This window comes from Trichomonas vaginalis, chromosome III, assembly GCF_026262505.1.
Source record: "Trichomonas vaginalis G3 chromosome III, whole genome shotgun sequence".
NCBI lineage: Eukaryota > Parabasalia > Trichomonadida > Trichomonadidae > Trichomonas > Trichomonas vaginalis.
In genome coordinates, this window is record NC_067205.1 from 11,155,201 (window position 1) to 11,182,991 (window position 27,791).

The 27,791-nt window shown below is 32.1% G+C and overlaps 11 protein-coding genes across 11 annotated transcripts, besides 1 other annotated feature; 3 read left to right on the top strand and 8 right to left on the bottom strand.

Annotated features, from left to right (window-relative positions):
* Window positions 1-194: 194 nt before the first annotated feature.
* TVAGG3_0680980 (protein serine/threonine kinase protein) lies at window positions 195-1,422 on the bottom strand (the record flags this gene model as incomplete). Its single annotated transcript, XM_001329784.2, has 1 exon — window positions 540-1,415. The coding sequence occupies one exon, from the start codon at window positions 1,413-1,415 to the stop codon at window positions 540-542; it is 876 nt and encodes a 291-aa protein (XP_001329819.1).
* Window positions 1,423-3,191: 1,769 nt separating this feature from the next.
* Window positions 3,192-4,490, bottom strand: TVAGG3_0680990 (spectrin binding; the record flags this gene model as incomplete). Its single annotated transcript, XM_001329783.1, has 1 exon — window positions 3,192-4,490. The coding sequence occupies one exon, from the start codon at window positions 4,488-4,490 to the stop codon at window positions 3,192-3,194; it is 1,299 nt and encodes a 432-aa protein (XP_001329818.1).
* A 367-nt stretch (window positions 4,491-4,857) lies between these two features.
* On the bottom strand, window positions 4,858-6,747 carry TVAGG3_0681000 (RAB3-GAP regulatory domain family; the record flags this gene model as incomplete). Its single annotated transcript, XM_001329782.1, has 1 exon — window positions 4,858-6,747. One exon carries the CDS (start codon window positions 6,745-6,747, stop codon window positions 4,858-4,860), a length of 1,890 nt encoding a protein of 629 aa, XP_001329817.1.
* A 1,467-nt stretch (window positions 6,748-8,214) lies between these two features.
* Window positions 8,215-8,340: a mobile genetic element.
* Window positions 8,341-8,402: 62 nt separating this feature from the next.
* On the bottom strand, window positions 8,403-11,618 carry TVAGG3_0681020 (armadillo (ARM) repeat-containing protein family; the record flags this gene model as incomplete). Its single annotated transcript, XM_001329781.1, has 1 exon — window positions 8,438-11,482. One exon carries the CDS (start codon window positions 11,480-11,482, stop codon window positions 8,438-8,440), a length of 3,045 nt encoding a protein of 1,014 aa, XP_001329816.1.
* Window positions 11,619-11,706: 88 nt separating this feature from the next.
* On the bottom strand, window positions 11,707-12,600 carry TVAGG3_0681030 (craniofacial suture morphogenesis protein family; the record flags this gene model as incomplete). Its single annotated transcript, XM_001329780.1, has 1 exon — window positions 12,003-12,590. The coding sequence occupies one exon, from the start codon at window positions 12,588-12,590 to the stop codon at window positions 12,003-12,005; it is 588 nt and encodes a 195-aa protein (XP_001329815.1).
* Window positions 12,601-13,170: 570 nt separating this feature from the next.
* Window positions 13,171-13,743, bottom strand: TVAGG3_0681050 (uncharacterized protein; the record flags this gene model as incomplete). Its single annotated transcript, XM_001329779.1, has 1 exon — window positions 13,171-13,743. One exon carries the CDS (start codon window positions 13,741-13,743, stop codon window positions 13,171-13,173), a length of 573 nt encoding a protein of 190 aa, XP_001329814.1.
* A 97-nt stretch (window positions 13,744-13,840) lies between these two features.
* On the bottom strand, window positions 13,841-14,449 carry TVAGG3_0681040 (peptide alpha-N-acetyltransferase protein; the record flags this gene model as incomplete). The annotated part of the gene is made up of 1 exon (XM_001329778.1): window positions 13,841-14,449. The coding sequence occupies one exon, from the start codon at window positions 14,447-14,449 to the stop codon at window positions 13,841-13,843; it is 609 nt and encodes a 202-aa protein (XP_001329813.1).
* Window positions 14,450-15,192: 743 nt separating this feature from the next.
* TVAGG3_0681060 (uncharacterized protein) lies at window positions 15,193-15,610 on the top strand (the record flags this gene model as incomplete). Its single annotated transcript, XM_001329777.2, has 1 exon — window positions 15,193-15,528. One exon carries the CDS (start codon window positions 15,193-15,195, stop codon window positions 15,526-15,528), a length of 336 nt encoding a protein of 111 aa, XP_001329812.1.
* A 173-nt stretch (window positions 15,611-15,783) lies between these two features.
* TVAGG3_0681070 (STKc CNK2-like domain-containing protein) lies at window positions 15,784-17,154 on the bottom strand (the record flags this gene model as incomplete). Its single annotated transcript, XM_001329776.1, has 1 exon — window positions 15,785-17,128. One exon carries the CDS (start codon window positions 17,126-17,128, stop codon window positions 15,785-15,787), a length of 1,344 nt encoding a protein of 447 aa, XP_001329811.1.
* Window positions 17,155-17,516: 362 nt separating this feature from the next.
* TVAGG3_0681080 (uncharacterized protein) lies at window positions 17,517-18,023 on the top strand (the record flags this gene model as incomplete). Its single annotated transcript, XM_001329775.1, has 1 exon — window positions 17,531-17,983. One exon carries the CDS (start codon window positions 17,531-17,533, stop codon window positions 17,981-17,983), a length of 453 nt encoding a protein of 150 aa, XP_001329810.1.
* Window positions 18,024-18,335: 312 nt separating this feature from the next.
* Window positions 18,336-27,196, top strand: TVAGG3_0681090 (deleted in lung and esophageal cancer 1 (DLEC1) family; the record flags this gene model as incomplete). The annotated part of the gene is made up of 1 exon (XM_001329774.1): window positions 18,336-27,143. One exon carries the CDS (start codon window positions 18,336-18,338, stop codon window positions 27,141-27,143), a length of 8,808 nt encoding a protein of 2,935 aa, XP_001329809.1.
* Window positions 27,197-27,791: the final 595 nt, after the last annotated feature.

Consider the following 27,791-nt stretch of genomic DNA (forward strand, 5'->3'; position numbering starts at 1 on the left):
GTGAAGAATGTATAAATTTTATTCAAATATTCTTAATGTCAATAATTGTCAATGAATAAATATTAAGCATATCATATGTATATTTTCGGAAATTAAATGTAAGTCTCCACAATAAGATTTTAGACATCATTTAATAAAAATATGAAATTATTAGAACAATGTAATGGATTAAGAGCATAATTATGCATTTTTAGAAAAATATGAACAAATAATTCTGATTAACAGACGTAGCTAGCTCAATGCAAAAAAATATTTATTGATATTGCATGATCATCAATGGTTAAACAAGCTATCACTTCGAATCACATAAAGAATTTGATTGGAATCAGTTAAATCTTTATTAACTCATTATATTATTTGAGGTATTTTTTTATTTCAAAGAACTTCCTCAAATATATTTCAATTAAAATAAATCAAGATACTCATGATGATTTATTGATACAAACAAACAAAAACAAATGAAAAAACAATAACAAATTGAGGTTCGCAACAATGGAAAGAAAGAATCGAATATATAATTCGATAGTGGAACGTCAGTCTTAAGCTTTGAGAATTGCACTCTTTCCATGTCTGATCTTTTGACCTTGTGGAGAAACAGGGATATTCTCTGATAAATTAAAGTTATACCAAGAATGAGAAGGAATTGTAAGCTTTGGCCTTGCGGTTAAAATGTCTTCGATCTTATCGAGTGATAATCTCTTTAAAGGGTCTTCTTCGAGAGTTCCTGAGATAACTTCAGCTAGCGATCTTTCCACGAACATTGGAATAATGTATTTATAGGAATTCTTCTGTTTAATGAAAGGATTCAAACCGCAAGTCATGTAGTAAATCGTAACGCCTAGCGACCATATATCAGCTAAGAAAGGATCGAAAGCATGGCTGGTTCTCTGCTCAGGAGCCAAATATCCGTAACTACCTACATTATAATGCGACTCATTGGTAGAATAATACCCTGATAGACCAAAATCGGCGATTTTGATCCTTCCGTACTTATCAAAAAGGATATTCGATGGCTTTATATCATGATGAGCAATCCTTTTTGAGTGGATGTATTTGAAAACACGGACTAGTTGTTTTGTGATATTAACAATCTTATTCTGTATGGGTCTTACTTTATTCTTAATAAGCGATTCTGGGGTGCCTCCCTCGCAATACTCTAATATCATGTAATATTTGCCATTTTCTTCAAAATGAGAATAAAGGCGAACAATATTTGGATGATCAAGTGTAGTTAAGGCTAAAACTTCGTTTTCATATTGCGTTTTCTTGGAAATAATTTTACATACAAAATTTTGCTGATAAACTTGATGAAATACAAGGTAGCAAGACGGAAAACATTTATTTCCAAGACCTTTGATAATTTGAAAGCCACGCCCTAGCAAAATTGAAGAGATCTCAGAGTTAGCATCGCACATTTGAAAATTACAATTTTGAAAAGTCCTTCACATTTGAATTGAATTATAAAAAAATTTATGTTATTAACAAGTAGAAAGAAAAATTTAATTCCAAATCATAAAAATTGAATATATCTGATATTGTAGATAGGCTTGAATTTTTTGTTAGCAACTGCCTTCTCACAAAATGATTTTATAATAAATTGTTTTCAGGATATAATTATAAATCAATAAGTTGATCGAAGTTCACTCTTTGAAAAAAATATCGGATAAGTGTTCTCAGATAACAAGTATTGAGTATGGTTATTACTTCGGAAAAATGAAAATCGAAATTTGAAAAAGATTCTCAAAAATCCAATGAGAAGAACTTTTATGATAGACATTTTTGCTAATTCAAATTTGAAGAATTTTAGTTAGTGAGTTATTTACTGCACATGAATATAAACAATGAAAACAACTTTTCTATAAAACCGTCAAATCGTAAAAACGTTTTTACTTCGGCACAATTTAATAAACTTTGAATGATTAAGCTTAATTACCGATAGTTTATCAAATTCACATTTAAAAGGATGTTTTTGAATTGCTTTTTTTAACGAATATTAATTCTTCTAAACAACCATATTTTTAATATTTAACCTAAGCGCAATAATCCTTCACAATTAATTCATAAGTCTCATCACACTTTTCAATGCTCGATTTTTAAAAACTGTTTAAAAATTGAGCTTATATTGAAATAGTGTAGAGACTAAAAATTACCACAGACTATTTCAGAGGATTGAGTTGCCACTCAATCCTCTGAAAAGTCTGAGGTAATTTGCAAACTTTCAAAAACTTTTTCAAACTTTAAAATGCTATCGATATATCGACTGGTTGTATTATATCCAAATTGCTATTAAAAGTGAGGTAACATCGTTGGACATATTCAATTCCATTATTCTTTTCGATTACTGAAAATGCAATTTACGATCGATTCTTTATGATTTATTGTATCTCATACATATTACTTTAAGATTTATATACAATTCTAAAAAGACACGCCAATACAATCAATAATGTTGAACAAATAACTTACAAAGAGTTTGCAAATATATTGCCTTATACAAATATATTCATGTATTAGCAGCTTATGAGAAATTTCTGAATTTCCCAATCTTCCATTCTTCATCTTATGTTTTTAATGAATAAAATTTAAAATATAGCTTCAAAAATTTTATTTTGGAATATAAGGTTAAGATCCAAAGCTAAAATTATTAAGAAGCAATTATGATTTTTTTTTTTCTTGTATATATTAGTCACAACTCTTGAATTAGAGATGCATTCACCATAAACTTGCATTTCCTTTTTGTGCTTTAAGTACTTTCATTTTATATTATATTTCTCTTATTTGAAGTTGTTTCCGCATTTTCTGCAGCACAATTCGATTCAAATGCTTAATAAATAAGATTTCCAAAATTGTTTTTGGAATATCATCCTAATATTTCACATGATTTGAGAAATGAATAATCATTTAATCAAAAACATATTCAAACTAATTAATGCATCATTTTATGATATGCATTATCAGTTTGGCACATTTTTAAGTTTAAAATTTATTCTTTGAACCCATTATTAATTCATTCGATTTAAGTTTGTTCTTATTGCCTTTCTCCGAAGCACCAATTCATCAATGGATTAACTGTTTCGAATTTAGTTGATTGTTTGCTTATATTTGAACAGTATTTACTTACAAATTTTATTTTTGTTTCCTAGAACGAGATATTTGTAAATTTATCATGATAATTTTTTTACTAACAAATTTTATTTGAAATGATTTATTAGAAGTTGATGGACATCATGCCTTTTATTTTTCTTTGCAATTTCAATTGGTGATTCTCCATTTTCATCATAAACTAGTTTGATGTCATGATGACTTAGGAGAATTTTCGTTATATCTGCAAAACCAAACTGTGCAGCATAATGAAGAGGTGTCCATTTATCATTTGCTTGTATATTTATATCAATTTTTCCATTTTCTAAGAAGTACTCTATACAATCTATTCTTCTATTTATAATTGCTTGATGCAGACAAGAAAAACCAAAGTTATCTTTAGTATTTATATCAGCACCTTTTGAAATTAAGTTTTTAATTGTTTCAATTTTTGATGACGAAATCGAAATCATCAAAGCAGACTCTCCTTTCGAATTTCTCTTTTCAAGATATAGTCTTTTATTATTAAGTAATTCATCAATTGATTCACTATGATTCCTTAATATTGCAAGCATTAATGGTGTCACATCATTAACATTTAAAAGATTTGGGTCAACATCATAATGATTTAACAATTTAATTATCATAAAATTGTTTCTTGCGCATGCTAAATGAAATGCATTAGAGTTCTTGTCATTAACAACATTAATATTTGTTGATTTCTTTATTAAATAATCAAGACATTCGATGTCATTATCTAAACACGATTCTAAAATTGCTTCTTCAATTCCTTTGATTTTTTTAACTTCAATCAGCCATTTTAGTAATTCTAGATTGTGGAATTGAACACAAACATTCAAAACACCTGTAAAATCTAGTTCTGACTCTTCACAAATATCAATAATCTTCAAATCTCCTCCAGCAACAGCAAAATAAGTTAATTTTCTTCCAAATGAATCTTCTTTCATTAAATCAGCTTCATTCAATCTCAAGAAGTTGAAGCACTTAACTGATTTATAATAAGCGGCAATTTGTATCAATGAAGGCTTCCTTTGAAGGAAAAATTCTTTGAAAAAAATTGAAAATTGAATTGTTTTGTTGATGTCAAAATTTGGATTAGTAAAACATACTTGTAATGCATCAATATCATCATTTCTAAGTATATCTGCTAATGCATCTTCATTTCCTTGTCCTAATCGATAATCTTTTAGTAATTTAAAATTATTTTCAAAAAACGATTTCTTCTTTTGTAAAAGATACTTATTTACGTTCTTCAGTTCCATGAAACTTCCGGGATTTATCTCTTCTATCTCCGGAGCAAGCCAAAGATAAAATATTGTATCATTTTCGAATAAAGACAATAATTCTGAAATACTAGCATACTTTGCTTCAACTAGTTTGTAAATCATATTATAAAGTGAGATTTTGTGTAAACAATGAATTGGTAGTTGTAGAAATTTAAAAATTTGTTCAAAAAAGAAGCTTTTGGGCATGAATTCAGTGTTGTTGATAATAAAATCGATATAATAATTGATGTTACTTGGTTTAATTATTGAAAATCTGAAGATCATTTGCAATAATAATTTTTTCTCCGATATTTGAACTAATTGATCATGTTCTTGCAAGGATTTTATCAGATTATTCAGATCATTACAATCGTATAATGCATTTTGAAGACATTTATATGATTCAATGTCTTCATAAAACATAAACTAAATAAAAAAATGAAGAATCAAATAAAAGAAACATAAAATCAATTTAGTTAACAAACAATATTTATAAAGCAATGATTTTCATTATAAGAGCTTTGTTAGTTTCTCCAGATTTTTCTGGAATATTCCTGTAGCAATCGAGAAGAGCTTCTTTTTGGCCATTATCGATAAGGTCTGTAATAATGTCCTGCACCATACATAGCTGCGATGCAGAAATAACAGCGCACCAGTACATAAAGTACTGAATGAACTTATCAATGGAATTTGGATGTACGACCATCATTATACGAATAAAATCATATAATGTTGCACCTCTTCTTAGCGTTGCAAAAAGAATTTCAAAATTACGAAGAGGTTCTGCGAGAAACAGCCTCAAAGGGACGTATTTAGGCGGTGTAATGGCTTGTGCTTCATAATTCTGCGAATACCATGTCGTAATTTCTGTTCTTGGAAATTCAGAAATTGGATACGTCACAGATTCGCATTTCATTGCATCGGACCACAGCATCGTAAGGCCTACAAGCTGTCCGAACTCTTCCTCTGGCTTAATCTTCTCTCCATTAAACTCTCTGAAATAATTTTCAATTTGTCGTTTTACAGGCGACGGCAAATGGAATTGCGTTGAGTCCTTGAGAGTATCAATGCATTCCTGTAAGAAATCATCGTCGACATTCTCAAATTTTATGAGAATTTTCAAAATTATTGAAGCAGTTGTTGAATTTTTGATGTTTTTAAGGGTTTCTAGGATGTTTTCTTTCTGTGGAACAGCTTTACTTAGACATTCAATGATGCTTTGCTGCAAATCTAAGTCAGGAGTTGAAATATTTTCAAATTGAGGATGATCAAGGTCAGGAACTTCAGGATTTGCTTGGATCTTGTGGTGCCTTCTTGTGGACATCCTAAGATTTGCAATATTTCCGTTATGATCCATATAAACAACACTACAATTTGTAATATTGAAATAATTTTGGAAAAGTTTGCCAGTTCCTTCGAGTTTGATGCAATCAAGGAGATCAAATGATGGTATTGAACATACAAATAACGCTTCTTTCCTCGGAGCATAAATAACAAGTATATAATGTTTTGAATCTCCGTACCAAGCTAATTGGGCATCACTAATGGCCTTTTTGATGGATACAACACATTCATTGTCAACATCAATGATTGTAATGCGGCCAATGTTATCGGAAACTGCAATAAAACGTTTATCTGGAGATGGAACTAAAGAAATCGCAATTTTAGTAATATCGTTGTAGTCTTGAGTACTTTTGAGTAGCTCTGGTTGATAATCTTTGAAATTTTTGCCAAAAGGATTAAGAGATTTGGCAAATTTTGTAATTCCTGTGGTAAATGTTCCTTTATATGGAGAATTAATATCGTAAACAGTAAGAAATTGCTCACTTGAGGTTATATATAGCTTCAATGATGTCTCTTTATATTTGACAATTTGAATATTTTTAATATCTGAATTTTGAATTGTGAATTTTTGAGCAACTGGTGTATATTTGAGATTTGCATTAGCATATTCTAACTCTGACTGTGCAATATATACAAAAATATTAGGATGAAAAATTAATGTGTAAGAATTTAAAGATTCTGATGATGGTAATGAATCAATTCTATTGTAAATGATTTTTTGAAGAGGAGATGCATGGAAATTGAAAATTCTAATAACAGAATCTATTGAAATTGTAATAAATTTTCCTAAATTTGTTCCACAACCGCAGATCCAGGGACTTTCGGCGATTGTAGTGCATGAAATTATTTGTTCGTTCGATTCTAATTCAACTTCAATTGCTTTTACCTTTTCATTTGAATTAAAATAGACTTTTGATGAAGAAAATGAGCAAAATGAATTTCCGGATGGTGAGAAAGCAACATCATTATTCATTAAACGCGTTGCCTCTGCTTCTGGAGATTCAGAACGTACTCTCCAGGCTGAAGAAATCTCCATTCTAACGCAAAGTTACAGGCGTAACACACCGTTAAATCAATATTTTTTTTATTGCATCATCAAAAAAAGTATTTTTATATCATTTCAGCAAAAAAATCAGTAGTTATTTCGAATTGATACAAATAGAAGAATACGAAAAAGCTATTACACCTAGATTGGTACGAATTTTTCCCAAATTCAAAACAAGGAACAAAATATCTATATAAATTCGAAAGACTAAACACAAGCGATCATAGTTATTACGTATGCTTTTGTATTTTTGGCGCATTGATCACAGATGGCGCCATTAACTTTATTACATCCCAAGATACAACAAAATCTCTCATTGAAACATCAGAATTTTATAATTGCTCTAATACAAAACAATCTGGAGGTGGTTTATACTTCTATAGACATGGTGAATGCGTCCAAAATCGAATATGTAGTATAAATTCTAATGCTGCAAAATATGGTATGTATTGTTGGGTTGAAATCAGTAATGCCGCTCAGTTTAAAAATAAATTCCTTAATTCTGCTATTACTCAAAGTGGAAAATTAAATAAAGATATAATTGGAAATATTCATTTGAAAAATGGAGAAATCGAAATTAATTCTCTGAATATTTCTTATGTTGATATAAAAGCGAGTAATTTGTACAGTATAAGAGCTTATCAATCTTCCTCCAAAGTAACATTTTCCACATTTAGTAATAGCACTGATACATGGCCGTCAGACAATAATTTTGTATATTTTGATAAATCATCATATGTATTATTGATTAAGTTGTGTAATTACTTAAGCAACAATTTAAATATTATAATTTCTGCATCAAATGCATCTGTCAATGTAGTTAATTGCAATTTCGTGAAGAATATTGGCAGGAATTATTATTTTTATCTTTCGAAGATTGGATATATTTCTGTGAATGATTGCTATATAGATTCAAGTAATTTTCTAAAATACGGAACTAATACTGTCACTAATAATGCAGTTAATTCATTCAAGATAGAAATTCCCACAATGACTTGTGATTTTGAGATACCTGACTCAATGAATCAAATTGAAGATGAAGATGAATTAATATATTTAAATAAAAACAAGGCAATAATGAAAAATATTTGTTTGTTTTCTCTTCATATATTTACTGTTTTATTCAGTGAAGTAAATAGTTCATAGTTATTATCTTAACCATGTTTTTATAATAATAATCAAAATGACCAAATTTTTTTGGGCAAACTTTCTTGTCATGTTCAATAAAAGAAAATTCTTCATCATCACAAAAGATTGAATCTTAAATTTCCACTCCAATACCATTTTCAATCCCAAAATACAATGATCAATCGCTAATTTCACATCGATTATCAATTTTTTATTACTTACAATATTAAGAGTAGTCATACCATTAGGATAAAAAAATTTTAATTCTTTTTCATTTCAAAATTATTTTCATCGATTTTTACAAAATTCGATTCCATACATTTTGAAGATTAAGGATGCACTTACACCCCTATGGAATGACATTCAATTCAGATTTTTAAAGTTAATTTTCAATGATTCTTCATGTCATTATCAAAAATTTGAATTAAAATCAGTTGGGCACATGTGCAGCCTTAAAAGAATCAAATTTTTCGAGCAGACTTTTTCAAATATTGAGGGAAAAATTGTAATTTTTCAAATAAACATAAACACACATCTTTTAATTAAAAAAACATTAAGTTTCCTCACCAGACAAATCGTAAACTTCTCCAGTATTCACGTCGTTGAATCCAGCCATCATTTGTGCCCAAGCTTTGTCAGATTCTTGGAAGAAGAGATTCAAATAGAAAATTGACAATTCGTTGTTATTCAATGTTTCTCTGATGAAATTCTCTGCTTCTTCACCTAACGACGCCAAGAAATTTTTCATAGGAGTAGCGAATGTGTAAATCAATACTTCCTCGCAATCCATCTTCTCTCTCTGGTATCTAGGAACAGCGAACTGAATTATCAGTTTTCTGAAAATTTCTGTCATGTCAACACCAGTCATTTGCAGGACATTCAACGAAGAACTGATTGTCGGAAGAACATTGAACTCATATCTTATTGGTAACACATTCGTCAAAGCGTTCTTCAACAGTTCTTTGTCATAATTCTGTCCATACAAAAGTGAAAACGATATCAAAAGTGACAACAATTTTTCTCTCATTGTTATTTCGATTTTATTTGTTTCATCAGTATTATTTAGTTTCTCTGATATTGTTGTTATCCATTTTTCTTTTGTAATCATTGAAGATTTCTGAAAATTATAAGCTTTCAAACAAGAATCAGCGATATTTGCTACAATGATTGATGCAGCATTGTCTGATTCGAGGAGATTCGATAACAAGAAAGATTCAATGAACAAAAAGTTTTCTTGGTCCAAAAAAGAAAAAACTACACAATCTAATGTCAAAATCAAATAAATCCATAACAATTTGTAGTAGGCACTTAACTGGTCATCGTTAACATAGTTTGCATACAAATTATAATATTTCAGACACAATTCAGATTTTTTATCTTCATCTGAAACAGTTTTCAGGATTCTGGAAATATTATATATTGTATTGGAGTGTATGTTAACTAAATCAGGTGTTAATTGTTGTTTTCCTAAAATTTCTTCAAAACATTTGTCACTTTTTGTCAAAATTACATTTGAACAATTTTCATCAAATAATTCTGGGTGTAAACCATGAATATCAGAGAGACAAATGCATACTCCGTCGTCAAAATCCATGCTAATTAGTTTTTCTAGCAAACTGGCAAGCACATTCGTTAATCCTTCGTCTTTTGAGTTATTACAGTTAATTAATTTGGAAAGAATGATATTTAGAACGGAAATAATCTCTTCCTCGTGACCTACTTCCAATCCAAGCATTCCTTTGTTAACGAAAAACCCGATATTCTCTGGAGAGTCAAAATTAATATTTTCATTTCTAAATTCATAAACGCAATACCTAAGAAAAGATACGCAAAATGAGTAAGCTGAGCAATATACGTTATGTTCGTACTGAGAACAATTACGATCAAGCATGTCCGCGAACGGTTTTATATCATTATACAAAATTTTAATGATTTCGATATCTTTTATGTTGTCCAATATGTTTCCTGTCACCTCTATTGCAAGGCTGTTCAGGTACAAGTCGGAAGATTTGATGAAAGTTTCGATCATTTTAACTAATCCTTCTAAATTCTCTTGGAAGAAGTCGAAAGCGGACAAATAGCGCATGATCTGGCCAAGTATCAGTATGAACAAGGAATAATTGTCTTTGTTATTACTTATTAGCTCATAAATTTGATTATAAATATTTTGAAGAGCTTCTAAGTCTCTAAGATTAGTTACGAGGTTCATAAGCATTGGTGTATAAGTATTAGGGTCTGGAGCTTTCTCCATTTCGCTAAAACACCAATTAACAAGTTGAATTACAGTTTCTGGGTTATCTGAAGCGCATTCTGACAAGATTTGTAATATATTTGTTGTTAGAGAGACATCTGAGCTCTGTGAGATGTATTGTTCTGTGTTTGCCCACACAGTTTCGAAATTAATTTTAATATAATCTTCAAATAACTTTACATAGATCAAAATAAAGGCGCACGTTGATGCTATGTATTGGTCATCAGATACAAGACTCTCTACAACAGTTTTGAACACTTGCGGGGCGTAATTTGAGAAAATTGTTGGATAAGTTTTGATTCCTGTAGCCATTAAGAGTAAACCGATACAAACTATTTCCCTCGTGTTGTTTTCAATCAACTCATTGAATTTTGTCTCAACCATTTCTTGTAAAAATTTCATTGGAATTGTTGAGAGAATTAGCTTAGTAATATTGACGAAATCCATCATAATGAGATTGTATGAGTATTCCTGTGAGAATGAGTCCATTGCAAAGAATACTTCGAAGTTTAAAATTTGATCTAACAATTCTGGGGACAAATTATCGATTTTAAGGGGTAATAATGTAGACAACAGAGCATTGAACTTGTATTTTATGTCAAATGTCAACTCTTGGTTCAATAATTTCTCTAAAATTAGTTGAAAAGATTGATCTTCAATAAAAATCCAAAGAATCTTTTCATCGAGTGCAACAAGCTTATCTAGTATAGAAAATTGGTTCTCTTCAATGGAAGAATTAAGAATTTCGCGAATTTTTGTTGTCAATTCCTGAAATTGTTGATGGGAACCGGGAACTTTAATGAACAAATTGTAGGAAACTTTAATGCAGCCAAGAATCGTCTCTTCTTTACCTGATTCTATGCCATCTCTGACTAAATCAAAAATAATTGGTAAATTTGACTTCAAATAGTCAGGATAATAATCAGCAATAATCGAATTGATTAATTCGTACTTGTATTCTTTGTCAGAATCTGATACAAACGCTAAATTAATTAATTCCAACCATTCACCATTGATTTTTTTGACTAAATTGCGTGCTGCCTCAACGAGTAACTGATTTAATTCGATATTTTCTGGAGTAAAAAGTGATATTAGTAAATTCTTAAATTGTTCCAAATATTCTTCGTCGAATTCATTGTTTTCCTTTATATAATTGATTATACTGATAATGGCGTGCATTTTAAAAATAGTATTCGCATTACTAGAAATGATTTGGCACAAAATAAAAATTGAGTTTGGATCTTGCACAAATTCTTGAATTCCTTGAGTTGCTACTTCTACATGAGCACCTGTTTGATCTCTCAGCAGCTCTACGTTGTGGAGATAGCTCTGGACAGTAGTAACCATTGAATAAAATTGTTACAAAAAAACTGTAAAATCTTTGCCTCTCTTCACTTTTATTGCTTACATTTTTCTCGCGATTAAATTTTCTTTACAAATAGATCCTAGAACCAAAATAGTAATAATTTTCATCAGCAACTATTGTTTACTGTCAAAAATATGGAAAAAATGTCACCAAATTCTTTTGCAAGAGTAATACTCTTAACCTTTATCCTAGAAACAAATTCTATGCTGGTTATCTATCCTAATACTAGATATATCAACGCATTACAAGAAGTTAATGTTTTGATTACAAAGTAAAATAGTAAACAATGAAATTTTCAGATTAAATTGTATAAGTATAACCGCAAACTTTAGCATATTAGTTCCAAAACTATTCTAATTCTAATTCAAGTTAATTTGGATTAAGAAATTTGATTTTCTAACGAAGATTTTATGCATTTAAAAAGGAGTAATACTTAGGGTGAGAGAATAGACAAGGTTTTTAGAGAAAAAGATAAAATTAATATACAAAATAATCTTAAACTTAGCAACAACGACTATTTTCCTTTTGAACTTCTTCAGATACCGGCTGAAGGTTTTTCTCTGGTGCTTTTTGTGTTTGTAATGCTGCTGCTGCGACGGCTTGGAATAATTGATCAACAGAATCGCCTGTTCTTGCAGATACAAAGAATATATCTTCACAAACTGTTTCTGCTTTAGAACGGGCTTCATCCATTGTAAGTGGAGCTCCTTCTAGTAAATCGATTTTGTTGATTGCGGCAACAATTGGTGGATTTTCGCCGGAAGCGTATAATCTTTCCTTCCAAACTTTCATGTGATCGACAGAATCTGGATTGACAATAGAACCTGTAATAATGCAAACATTTGCACCACGAGCGTACATTGGGACCAAAGCAGCAAATTGCTCTTGACCTGCAGTGTCCCATAACATCAATTCAATATTATGATCTTCAACCTTTAGACGAGTCTTGATGTGAGATGCGCCAACAGTTGGATTCATTTTGTAATCAAAGATGCCTAATGATTGTTTTCTTGCAAGAGATGTTTTGCCTACACCAGCATCTCCAAGAATAATGACCTTATATTTCTCATATTCGATCAGTTCAGACATCGCTCAAAAATTTTTTTTATCTCCAATCTGACCGAGTATTCTGAAAGATCAAAAATAAATGAAGATTCTGTATGTGCTTATTCTTATTTTTTAGAATTTCTTTTTAAATTTCGGATATGCCCATAAATTGAATTGATCCAATTTATCGCAGGGTAAATCAATCGTTATGCCAAAAACCCAGACATAGAACTTATTATTTCTTTGGAAGTAAAAGGTCATCGCTGATGTAAAAACAAAAATTAAAAGATAAAGGAAAATAATCTTTATTTACAAACATAAAAGGAATAAAAGAATGTGCATACATAATAAAATAGTGATATTTCTAATGCTAGTATTGAATGGAAACTAATAATATTGTTTCAGGAACAATATGGTCATAATAGCTCATATTTTGGGTGAAGGAAGTATATAAAATACTAAATTTGTAACTGATTCTTCATTTTGATCTCATATGATAAAAATAGCGAAATTATTGAAAATTATTGCTATTAATATGCGTATGTCGGAATAGCTTCTGGTGTATTCTGATATATGCAAGATAAAATTTTTGATTTTGGTTTCTATAGCCGCTATTGAAAGCTCAATCAGCCCATTTTCCGACTTCTTCGATATTATCTATAAATGAATCAAGAGCGGCGTCAAGAGAATCTGGAGGAGTACCAAGCTCAATTTGCTTAGCTGTTTTTCGTGGATATTCTTTTTGTGGAGATTTTCTGAATTTATAAATTGGTTCACGATGTCGATGTTCATGTTTCTTTGGCTTAGGTCTTAGACCAAGAGATGGATCAGCTTCATTCATCAAATTGACAGGTAATGAAGGAGGAATTTCAGGTTGAATAGTATTTCTCTGATATGTATAATCATTTCCTCTATTAACTGGAACTAAAGTAATTTGTGGGTCAATTCTATGCGGTTCTGAAATTTTTGGATAAGTTGAATTTAAATCTTCGTCAATATCGTAAACAGGCTGTGATGGATAGAACCTGACAGGGCTCAGAGCCTTTCTTGCCATATTGTCAAGATATTTAGTCTCATTTCGTAAGTCATCCAACGACCATCTAGGTTTATAATGTGGTTTTGTATAATATTTTTCTGGTGTTGAAGATTGTCTTGCTAATTTCGTTTCTAATCTTGCAAACTCTAATTCAAGCATCTGAAATTGTTTGTCATTGCTATACATTCTTTTCTTTGGATAAATTTTTTTCTAAACGTCGTGGGGAAATTTGCCATGTAAATTGATTTTGTCAAATTTACTTATTCTTAAAGAATGATGAAATCCAAGCAAGATTCTGTGGCGCATTAACTTTCTTTTGTATGGACTGGTCTATTTCTAACATATTTTTAAAAAGAGGAACGAAATTATCAGGAATATCGTAAGTCATGTAATATGCATCATTGCACTGGTTTTTGATATGGTAAAAGTCTTTGAGATCTTTGGTAATCTTCCATCCTGTATTTAAATAATAATTTTTAGCAGCTAAATTTGATTGTTGCATATGTAAGTACATATGATGGATTTTATAATGTTTTAGCATTACATCGAATATAACATTCATGATGTCTGAGCCAATTTTGGATCTTCGCTTTTCTTCAATAACCCCAAATGTGGAAACATATGCTGTGCGATCAGTTGAGAAAACAGATTTCCATTCAAGATGTAAAGACACGAATGCAATTATCTTATCTGTATTTTTTTCATTTTTTACGGTCGCTACAATACAATATGATGAATTATTGAGGAAAGATAAAATATAGGAATAAGGATATTCAACTGGAAACAATTCTGAATGCAGTTTCCACAACTGCATGCAATCTTCTTTTCTCAGTTCGCGAATGCGAATTCGATTCGAATTCGTCATCCAAAAAAACTGAATTTTATTCAGTTGATAGCTATTAATATTATCAATAAAACATAATTGAATGCTAGAAACTAAAGAGAAACTGAATAATTGAGCCAATATTACTCTCGAGTATTTCCAAATACATGTAAATGGCTTTATCTCATTTTGATGTAATCGAAGAAGTTTGTCAAATGTAAGACAATGAAATTGTGTATTTAAATCAAAATTCAAATTTCTTATATAAAACTCAATCAGATAGAGACAGACCAAAGAATGCCTATATGAGGGAAATGAATTGATGAATGCACCTTTTAGATGCTAAAGCAGAAATAGAATCCGAAATGAAAGCTTATGAGTAACGAATTCAAGCATAGAGTATAGCACGAGTAATGATTGTAGAAAATCAATGCAGCGTAATAATTAAACTTATTCTTTTTGGTAAATTAGCGAAAATGTAAGAATACAAAGAATGAAGCATGAAGAACTCTCATCCAATTCTCCCAACAAGTGGCAGTGCTTGATGGTGTGGAGTTAATGATGGTCTCGTGTAAAGAACAATTTATATGCCGGCGCCATTTTGAGCGCCATATGTCACCTTTTTACCGCCATTATTTATTATTTTCCGAAAATATAATTGCAATATTATGAATAGTTTATTTTATATGAATAACTCGTTTTATGTAATTGAATTGAAAAAAATTGTACCGCGCCATTTTCAGGCGGGATTTTTGGCGGGGTTTTCATTTTTTTCAAAATATCCGATGACAACACACTCAGAGCCCTCATCTCAGTCAAGCTCGAGTGCTCAGTCATCGCCCATCTTGAAGAAAGAAGGACGAACTCAATTATTTGAGTTTAGCGTGAGTTTAGACGATTCAACAATTACAAAAGATGTCAATATGGCACCTACAAAGCGTGAAACAGATTCAATGCCATTAGGTCATGTGAAACTTGATCCTATTGCGTTACCACCTCTTCTAAAAAAGAAGAGACAAGAACCGTTAGTATTTCGACCATTTTCTTCATTTTCTGCACTCGAATTAACCGTGAAATCACTCAATCTATACCTTTCCAATACAATGACGGAAAGAAAATAATTATTCGACTTACTGTTTATATTATTTTTGTAAATATATTATTCTTTTATATTTACTGTTGTTTTTATTACTAAAAACGCCCTGTCTTCTTGTTAAGATTATTATCTTGTTCTAATCTTTAGACTAAATTACAAATTGTAAAGAATAATCCCAAATAGCGGCCATTGCATGAATTGAGCAGCAAAGAATATTGTATATTTGTAACGTAAAACACAAATTTTATTTAAACAATTGATGAAAAAAAAACACAGATGAATTAACGGATGATAAGGGGCTGGCAATATCTGAATCTCAATACTCTTGGTCTATTTGTTGGAATAGGATCAACTGGAGGTGTTGCCCTTCCATGGTGCTGAGGTTCTGCAGCTCTTTGAACTAATGGCTTAGCTCTTGGGTGAGGTCTGCTTGATGGTCTGCGTGTGCTATCCATTGGAGGAGCAGCCGGTTCGCGAACTGGTAAATCTTCATTCTGTTCATTAATCGGTTCGAGTTCTTCTGGATCTGGGAGAAATTCTCTTTGTTTGATTTCATTTCCGCGGCATTTAACTGGAGACCAGCAATCAAAGTCTGCTATTGCTTGGAGTTCTCTTGTTGAGACAAGTGATAATCTCTTTTGCGGATTGATCACATTTCCTTTTGCATGAATTCTTCCTTCCAGAGGAATAAATATAGCATCATCCTTCTCATAGCGTGGACGTGGAAGATTTAACTGTTGAAGATTACGTGGAACTTTAATTGTTGCGATTAAATCTGCGTGGCTCTGCTCAACAGCTGGCATGAAAACATTAATTAAATTGATGTGTGCTTGAACTGCTGGAACAGCAAGAATGTCTTGAACTGATGGACGAAGAACTGGATTTTGTTGAAGCATGCTCATGATGACATTGATAAGATCGTCCGAATATATTGGAGGTATTCTTGGGGCCTTGGTTGTGCAAACCTTGACGGAGAGGTCTTGAGCAGTTTTCGCATTGAATGGATATCTGAAAGTAGCCATTTCATAGAGCAAAACGCCAAGACTCCAGATGTCGCACTTAGAATCGTATGGTCTGCGTTTCCAAATCTCAGGAGCAAGATACATTGGTGTTCCAATTTGTGTTTTGGCGAGTTGACGCTGAGCAAGAACTGTTGAAATGCCAAGATCACCAATCTTAAAAAGATCTGGTGCAGAGAGAAGAATGTTTGCACTCTTAAGATCACGGTGAACAATTCCTCTTTCATGAAGTACTCTTAAGCCTTCGAGCATTTGTATAAGGAATCTCCAGATTGTTTCTTCCTTGAACTGTCTCTTCTTTTGCTTCCTACGTGATATTGCATTTGATAAATCTCCAAGTTTTGCGTATTCAGAAACAATTACGAGTTTTCGACCAATGATTGATGATTCATGAAAAGAGATAATGAATGGGGATGAAACAGAAGCCATGATTCTAATTTCATTAATTGAATCTTCACGCTGCTTCTGATTCATTGATCCTAAATCTACAACTTTAAGAGCATAAGACTGGCCGTCTGAATTACGCTTGGCTTTATATACTGTTCCATAAGAACCTTTTCCAAGTTGTTTCAAAATTGTAAATCCGGGAACAAGGTGGGTATTCATGTTTATTTTTGATTCTTAAACGTACACATTTCTCCTTCAATTTTATGAAATGTGACAAATCATCGGATAAAATTTATTTCATAAACGATTTCCCATAAATCAATAATTACTTAGACTGTTGAAGAGAATTAAACAAATGAAAAACTAAACCAGCTAAATTCAAGATGAATTATGGACATTATTCGAAGAACTTGTATAAATAGTACATATACAAGTTTGCTGATTTGAAAATCCAATAAAATATCGAATATGCCAAGGTTGGAATTCCAAATAAAATCAAAAATGGTTGAATCTCCAATCTAAAGTACAGATTAGATTTACTACTATGAATAGTATTATAATTTAGATAAAGCTTTACATTCAATAACTCAAGCCGTTAAAAACCAAACAGGCATCAAAAAAATGAGTCAACAGGATGCTCAGAAGAGAGTTCTTATTACAAAAGAGGCTAAAATTGATTTAGACAGAAAAGTAGATCGTGATATTAAAAATGCTGGCGGAAACAATGTTATTCAAGCAAAATACATTCGCGAAATTGGAAAGCAAATTAATAATGCTACAGATGCAAAGATTGATCGTCTTAAATCGGCTCCATTTGTTCATGATGAAGAGGCATGGCAAAAAGCTTTTAACCTTGTTGTTGCATATCTTCGTAGATACAAAATGGATATTACACTTTCAGCAATTAAAGATGAGGGAATTACTGTTCCAAAGGAAACCGGTTACCAGAGAGCATCAGATGTAAATGGTCAATTTAGAAGATTTGATCTCATTTCTGCCAACCTTGGAGCTCTTACTTTCAGAGATCGTGTTGAAGCACTTGCAAAAGGAGTACAAGAAACACCAAAGAAATGATTTCTGTAATTCTGTATAAAATTATTCAACTTGTTGTTTTAAATTAGTAAACATTAATAACTCAATGTTTCGATAAAATACAGTTTTAATATTCATTGATGATTTCTCAAATGAAAACAAAATTTTATTTTAAAAATCATGTCAATGATTAGGATTTTAGTAATGATTTGTCTTATATATACTTTTCTATTTTGGTTCGGGTGAAAATTGATCGAATATATATTGGAATTCTAAAATTCCAGAGATTTTCTGCATCTTTGACCAATAATTATATGAGATAAAATGATTGTTATGTGATTACTAATCTAAATGTTGAGTATTGCATATAAGAATTACGTTTTGTTTTTTAGGAATGCGGAGGAAGCCGCAAGTGCGCGTAGAGCCACTGACGCTTTCCTTTCCAAATACATATATCACAACAACAAATCGGTACGCATTTCAAGTATTTAATGATAGTACTGAGCAAATCAAGTTTGAATTCAGGAAGTTCAATTCGGCGGGAGACGAAAAGTCATTTCTAATTCGCGAAAGTGTCGATGAAACTGAAAGCAAACGCACAAAAAACGAAATGCTTCTATTTAAAAGCGATATATTCGAATTTATTCCTTCATCAGGTACGTTATGGCCAAAAAGATTCATTACAGTCATAGCTTTGTTTCATCCATCCGCACCTGGACCATATACAGCATCTCCTACACTATACATAGACAGATTTAAAGAACGACATCAGATGTTATTAAAAGGATTAGCATTACCTGCTGCGGCAAAGTTCAATATCTCAGGCATAAATATCGGAACTGTCGAACTCGGAAGCGTTTTAGAATATGAAATCGAACTAAAGAATACAGGTCAAATTCCTTGTGAATTTACTATTGCAAATAAAGATGTTTGCGGTGTTAAATATGAGTTTAATCCAAACGCAGGAACTATACAAGCTGGTGAATCAACTCCAATACGTCTAACTTTTACGGCAGGCCATGTTTTTGTTATCAATGAAGTGTTTTCAGCACAAATTAACGGAAATCCGAAATCCACACCATCAATATCTCTATTTGGACGTATTGTTGGACCTAAATTCCTTACAAGCGTTAATATAATTGAATTTGGAAGAATTGCATGCGGAACAATTACAACTCAGCGATTTGAATTGCAAAATCATTCAGAAATACCATTCAATTTCAGTTGGCGTGTACCAGAAGACGGATCTTTTGCAGATAGAGAATTTAATATTATTCCTTCAGGAGGAATTGCAGAACCATTCTCAAAAACATTTATTACTGTCGAACTCATGCCAGTTTCTCCGAAAAATATACGAAAAGACTTAGTTCTTGACATCGAAAATTTCGGTCAAAATTTAATTACAATTCCAATAATGGCAGACATCATTGCACCAAGAATAGAGATCACACCAAACGGATTCAAGCTCGGAGCAATCTTTATTCACTCACAAAACATATTATCGATGAAAATGAAAAATACATCAACAATTGTAACGAATTACGAGTTCATTCCTCCAACAGGACTTGCAGGAAGACAATGCGCAATAGAGCCTGTCTTGTCAGGTGGCGAAATCCCTCCAGATACAGAGGTAGACTTCTCTGTTTCTCTTTCTGCAAACGAACTTGGAATTCTCGACACTTTTTTCAATTTACATTTGTTAGGAACGGATATATTAGTTCCTGTTCATATAGAAGCAGTTAGTGTTGGTCCTGATGTTGAATTCTCAACGAAGAAGATTGATTTCGGAAAGATAAACGTTCTCAAAGAAGAGAAAAGAATTTTGACATTGAAAAACAATTCATCAATCGAAGCATTTTACACAGGAGAAATTAGTCATGAGATGTTTTCTGTTGTACCAACTGAAGCTGTCATCAAACCAGGAGAATCCCTTGATGTTGAGATAAATACTTATTTGGTTGATGCAGGAAGATTCGAAACAGCTTTAATTGTTAAAATTAAAGATATTCCTCAAGTTGTTGTACCTGTAAAAGCTCTTGGAATAGGAGTTCCTATTGTTCCTTCAATAGATTTCGATACAATTAACGTTGGATCGATAATCACTGAGCATCCACATCAAATACCTTTCACAATTACTAATAGAGGTTTGAGATGGTGCACAGTTACTTTTATTTGTCAAAAACCAAAAACGCCAAATGGAACTGAAGTTACTTTTTCTGTTACACCTGTTATGCAGGATTTAGAACCGAATGTTCCTTATGATTATGTAATGACAATACAATGTCCAACACCAACTGAATTCGAGTGTCATTGTCAATGTCACGCTTCAATTGGTCCAATGAGAGTTGTTATGTTTTCTCCTGAAATTTTTGGTCAGTTTAATCATCCGAAATTGCTCTTTAATCCCAAAGAAATCAACTATGTTCATACACATGATTATGTACAAGAAGAAAAGACAATTAAAGGACCAAGTCCGAAACCGAATTTGTTACCAAAACAAACTCAAATTGTTTCGATTTTTAACAAAGCGAAATTCCCTGTTGATTTCGTAGCAATTCCAAAAGATCCTTTCTCTTTATCTAAATACGAATTCCACATGGAAGGAGAGTCACAAGAAGATATAATTGTGACTTTTAATGCTGACCAAAAATTGGATTATTTTTCAAATGTTATTAAACAAAAAATAATGTTCGATATGAGCCACACGAAGAAGTTTGGCTTCTTTGCAACAGCTGAGTATCAATTCCCTAACTTAACTTTCTCAGAGACAACAATAGATTACGGTGTTTTGTTGAAGAATACCGAAAAATCACATGAAATTATTTTAACAAATAACTCAGTTTTACCTGTGATTTTTGAATGGACATTGAATGATAAAACAGATGATTTCGATATATATCCAATTAGAGGTGTCTTTAATCCAAACGAATCCGCTAAAGAATACTTTACTTTCACAGCAAGAACAGATTCCATTGAATCAGAAGCGATTTGTCATGTTGATGGCGGTCCTGATTACACAATAAAACTCAAAGGTGGATCAGATCTAATTACATTTAATGTTACTCCTAAAGTCATTGATTTAGGTGCTAAAAGATTCTCACAATCAGTTAATTCTTCTTTTGTCATTGAAAATACTTCTTCTTGTTTGATCAACTACGAATTAAAAGTTGAGCATTTAACTGATTTGTTCATTACAATCAATGATCCAATTGGACAATTAAATCCTTCAGAAAAGAAGACAATTAACTTCAATGTTAAAACAACACATCCTCAAAATTATAAAGAAAGAATCATTGTTTGCATTGGAGGTGTTCAAGATGAATTCATTGATTTGTTACTAAATGCACAATTCGATAACATTCAAATCGGAGAAAGTGACAAATCATCTGAATTATCACGAACATTTACAGAGTTTTTGTCATCAAGATCAATTGAAAGTCCTAAGAAAGCACAGCCATTTGTTTGTGATTCATATGAAATAGATATGGGAAGAATTGTTTTAGGAGACAAGAAAGAAAAAGAACTACCAATAACATCACATTCTTTATGTCCTATTAAATGCAGAATTGTTGCTACAGAATTAGAAAACACAGGATTTTATTTCGAACCAATGAATTTCATTTTGGATCCAAACCAAACAATGAATCTCAAAGTAATTTATGATACTTCTAAGCGAGAGAAACTTGAAGAAAATGTTAAACTCACTGCAAGTATCATGATGGCTGATGGAGTGCAAACTCCAATTGTTATTCTTGCGGATTTAGTTGTTCCTGAATTTGAAGTTTCATTGCAGAATATGAATTTCGAATCAGTTATTGTTGGTCAATGGAGATCAATCAGTTTCCAGGTAAGAAACAAAAATGAAATTGATGTTGAGTTCTCTGTAAACAACACTAACCAAGTCTTCTCATCGAATCCTCAGAAAGCTATTATCAAAGCAAAGAGTTTCGCTAATTTTGATATAACTTTCACTCCGAAAGAATCAAAACCATATGAAAATACTCTCAAAATTGAAGCCGATCATAGTGACAAGCCCTTCGAATTACCTGTGAAAGGAATTGGAGAGAGAATAATTGTCGAATTCGATCCACCTCAATTGAGAGTTCCAACGATACAACCGTTTTCAACCGCTTCAGAAAGTGAAGTGAAAATAATCAACAAATCAAAGCATCACATTGAGATATTTTCTTATCAATTTGACTTCAAGAACTACGCAGATCTTAGAATGTCATTGACGAACACTAATTCGCAAGCCGTATTTCAAAATGACAGTGATTCTGATGATCTTCCTCAATCACAAAGATTTGTTCCTTGTATCATTGTTCACGGAACAAAATACTCTGGAAAGACATCTGTTTCTAAGTATATTTCAGAGAAATTCGGTTTACCAATTGTTGTTCTTAAAGATATTTGGGAGAAAGTAGAAAGTGATGCAGGTGCTGATTTCATCTCCGCTTTCACTTTGTATATAAGTGATCCGAAATATGATGACGGTTTTATCATTGACGGTTTGAACGGTTTTCCTGAAGGAAATAATGATGCTTTGATACAGAAAGTTATTAAAACAAAAGCATCATTTGAAGACTTGTATAAAAATCCATTCACTGATTTCCAACACGAAACATTTACTAGTGCAGAAAGATCATTGAGATTTGTTTTAGCTGGATTAAATGGGCAACATGTGTTTTTGATTGCTCTTCAAATGCCTGAAGAAGTTTATCAATCAAGAGTTGAATCTCTTGAGAGCGAAGAAAAGAAACTGAAAGAACAAGCACACCAAGAAAGAAAACAAGAACTAATTAACATGAATGATGAAGAATATTGGGCATTAGATCCAAAAGAACAAGAATCAGCTGATAAAAGAAGAAAGGCATCAAGAGATAGAGTTATTAAGAAAGCAATTGAAGCTGATGAAGAAAAGAGATTGAAAGAAGAAAAAGAGTCCAAACGTAAGAAGAAAACTTCATCATCGTCTCATAGATCTCATTCAACATCATCTAAAGATAGAAGAAGAGAAAAATCACCTGATAAAGATAAGAAATCAAGAGATAAATCTCCAGATAAAACTCCAGAAGAACCAGAAGAAAAGAAACATTCGAAGAAAGAAAAGAAGGAAAAGAAAGATAAGAAAGATAAAGAACAACAGAAGAAACAAGAACAAGAAATGTTACCTAAAGAACACAAGAAACGTAAAATTGCTATTGTTCCAAATGATCCTTTGATTTTGGAAGCTGTTACTTTCCAATTTACATTAGGTTCAATTGCTTCGATGATTGAGAAACCAAAAGAAACATTCAACGTTGTAAATCCAACAAATGTCGTTGGTATTGACACCGCTTTTATTCAAAATGTCTGTATACAGCATGTCAATACATTAATGATATGGGTTGACAACCAATTTAAGTATATCTATGAATCAATTGACAAGTTTTTGCCTGAATTTGAAAAATTGGAAACTTCTATTTACAAGACATTTCTTCCACATACTAAGAAAGGTATTTCGAAGAAAGTTATTCCTCCTGAGATCTCTGAAAGGCCTCATTACTTCAAGATAACAAGTGATGATCCTGTGATTGAGCCTCCACAACAATCACCAAGAAAATCAGGAAGAACAAGTAGAAAAGGAAGATCAAGAGAACCTCCGATGTATCCTTTCCTTGATGAAATCAACTTGAATGATTACACTCCAAGATGGAAGATAGATCCTGAAGAATCCAAGACAATTACTGTTTCGTTTAATACGAATCTCATTGGAGAATACAATCAGAATCTTTATTTCGGATTAGTTTCAACAAAAACTGACATTTTCAAACTTCCTGTTACAGGTTTTTGTATTATGCCTGAGATTTGTAGAGAACCAGAACAGATCTTTGCGAAAGTGCTTCCAAAGAAGACTAAGAAGACTGCAGAAGCATTCACAATTAAAGACAACACGTATCATTTCGGAATGCTTTTAGTAACAAAAGAAAAACCAACTAAAAACGGAATTCCTCCTTATAAAGCTGTTCTTACCATCAAAAACATATCGGAATTCAATGCGGAAATAGCCACAGGAATCATTGAATGCCAGAACAAAGCGCCATGGCAGATTGACGTTCTTTCTCCCTTAATCAAGCCAAATGAACAAACAACAATCAATGTTGGAATTTATCCAAATGCAACTGATGTTTACAACATGACATTGTTGATAACAGTTAAAGATAATCCTGTTCCTCTTCGTTTCTCTTTCTCCGCTGAAGCATCTCAGCCAACAGTAACATTTAGTACTGCTGCATTAGATTTCGGAAGAATTTTAACGAAAGCAACAATGGAATTACCAATTTCAATCACAAACAACAGCCAAGTTCCTGTCATGTGGTCATTAAAACACAATACAATGCCTGCTCCTCCATTTACATTATCTAAAACAGAAGATACAATTCCTCCAAAGCAAACAACAGAGATTGTTGCTGGTTTTTCATCAGTTAAAGCTGTTGTTGCCAAGAAACAGTTTATTTTCGAAATGCAAGCACCAGACAAATCTAAACAATATGGAACACATGTTCTTAACTTGCAAGGTGAAGCATTTGATTCTGTTTTCGATATTCAATACAGTCCAAAGCAGAATGCGATTGTTTTCGGAACTCTCAAAGTTAATCAATCTAAAAATGTTGTTATTAACTTGAGAAGTCGTTCGAAATATCCATCTCAATTCACTTTAACACTTAATAATCATATACAACAATTAGTTAAAGTGAATCCGACAACAGGACCAATACCTGTTGGAGACAAAATGACTGCTTTAACATTCACTTTTTGTGCAAACAAATGTGTGAGTTTCAACAACTACAAAGTTGGAACAATTGTTGTAACTGATACACAAACAAACGTTCAATGTTATAAAGCAGATATAATGATGCAAGCACAAACTGTGTTTAATACTTACGAAATCGCTCCGTTTGTTGATTTCGGACCAATACAAGTTTCAACAAACAACACAAGAACATTGACATTGAAGAATACTGGACCTTTCCCAATGGAATACAACTTAGCAATGAAACCCGAACCTCCGCCAGTTAAAATTGTCAAAGGAAAAGAAGTTGTTGGAAAGCCACCGCCAACTCCGAAACCAAAGATGAGAAAAGGACAAGGAATGCAATTACAAATTGGCAATTTCGTTGTCTGTCCTTGCCAAGGAACAATACAACCAGGAGCAACAGCAAATATATCAGTTGAATTGCAAACAAATGTTGTTGGAAAAACTTCTTCAATTGCAACATTAAAAGCAAGTGATACTGATGCTTCCAAGCCACAAATAAACGAAATAGAACTCAAGGCTGATGTCATTTCTCCTTCTTTGTTCAACCAAGATTACGAACCAATCTTTGCAGGAACAAACTTTTGTCTCAGAAATGATATCATTAAAAACAATGTCACTGCTTTCCTTGAAGATGAACACATGTTACACTTCGCTCCTTCGATGCTTGGGCAGAAACAAACTGCTGTTATGCATGTTATCAACCCAACACCAATACAAGTAACAGCAGATGTCAATCTCAAGCCGAAAACGAAGTCAGGAATGTCAACATTTCCTTTCGATGTTGGCAGCAAGCAAGTGACAATAGAAGCAAATGGTTCTGTTGATCTGCCAATCACATACATGCCAAACACTGAAGGCTCCTTTATTGGATACTTCGAGTGTATTGCGCGCGGTTCAACAGATCCAAAAGGTTCTATGTTGAAGTTTGTTGTAGAAGGAATTGCGGCTCTTCCAACAATTTCCGCTGACAAATCTAAAACAATTCCTCTTGGAAGAGTTTTGGTTGGTTCTTCAAGAGAAAGAGCTGTTGCTGTTAAAAACGATGGATTAATTCCAGCAACATTTACAATTTCACAAAAATCCTGTCCATGCTTTACTCTCAAGGAGACTGAAACAGAGGTAACACTTAATCCTGGAAGACAATTCATGTTAACTGCTGTTTTCAATCCACAAAAAGTCCAAAGATACAATTTCGAAGTTAATTTGGCCGTTACAGAAAATCCAAAGTGTTCTTACTCATTTAACTTCGCAGGCGATGGTTTCTTCGATGATATTGTATTCGAAGGAGATGCTGCTTTCAGTGAAGATAGTGATGTCTCCTTTGCAAACACTGTTGTTGGAAGAAAAGCTGAATCTTTGTTCCTTGTCAGAAATATTTCATCAACAGATGTCAGATTTTTGTTGCCACAGCATCATGATTTCAGTTTTTCACCAAGAATTGTTCAGTTGCAAGCAGGTCACCAGATAAGAGTTGACATGTCTTTCTTCTCCGATAAACCTGTTAAACACCAAGGAATTAAATTACCTGTTTCTTGGTTCAAACTTGAACAATGCTCTGGAGATTGGGATGATTCTTCAGCGCAAAAACAAAAAGGAACACAAGTCGTAGAGCCTCCTTTCAGAGTTTTAGGAGCAAAGCAGAAAGACTTGTACTTGAGAGTCACAGCAACAACAGATGTCATTAAATACACAATAGATACTCATGACATCGATTTCTCTCCAACAATGATGTATGAAACGAGATCTGTTGAAGTCAGATTAACAAATACTTCATCAATAAGATTGGAGTATGCATGGGAATTACAAAGGTTCACAGCTTTAAGAACAGATTACGCAACAACAAGGAAACCATGCTTCAAAGTTTTGCCTTCTTCTGGTACAGTTGATGGCGGAAAAACAACAGTTTTCAAAGTTGTTTTTGCGCCTGAAGAAGTTGATGATTTCACTGCGGAATTTATGTGTAAGATTCCTTTCTTAATTGGAAATCCTCCTGTTATTTCAATGAATGGTATCTCAAGGCGTCCGCTCTGCCACTTCGATGTCGATGTCTCTGATTACTTGACAAGAAGACATCCTGCTTATATCGATAATCCTTTGCCTGAAGATATCCAAGTTATTGAACTTTATTCGAAAGCTGTTGGCAGCAAAACAATCAAGAAATTCGATGTTATCAATCCTACTTCGATGCCATACGAAGTAATCTTTAAGTGTGAAGATGAAAGCAACACAGCAATTCAGTGTTTGATGAGTGCGGCTTTGATTTCTGCCGGAAGAAGATATTCTTTCGCATTTTCTTATTTACCAACATCAGTAAGGACTGTTGAATCGATATGGACATTCTCTATTCCAGTCCATAATATATCAAGGCATATACTGTTTGTAGGAAGAATTATGCCTGAATAAATTTATTTTTTTGTAATATTATTTGATAATTAAAATAAAATGTTATTATTTGCAACAATATTGTGCTTATTTATCAATAGAAACCCCTTTGAACAATGACAATCCTCTTTAAATAGTACAAAATAAAAATCCATCGTTTGGAAATTTCAACCACATAAAACAATATGAATTGTCATCGATAATAATCTTTTATTAGTTAAATGGATCAAAAATCTCCTTTTTTGGCTGAATTTATGATACTTTATCAGAGATCACACATATTTCATATATTAGTTTGAGTGTTAGAGCTTTAAATTGATGCATTTTTACATATATTTTTAAATAAAGATAAAAATGAAAATAAATAATCAAATCTCACCGAATCAGATCAATTTCAGATAAAAAAGTTAATTTTTTAATTTTATTTTGGTTGATATATACTAAACAATATCTAAATATAACATATTTGACTTCGACTTAAAAAAAAATAATCGCGATCATTCAATTTTAAAACTTCGATATTAGAATTATAGTAAGATTGTGATGATATTAATTAATAAAAAACGTTTTTTAGTCTGAAATTTATCGTTCAAACCATCCTCACTCGAAGCGAAAATATCTGTTTTTAGTAGAATTGTCAATAAAATATATGGTTTACGATAATTCAGA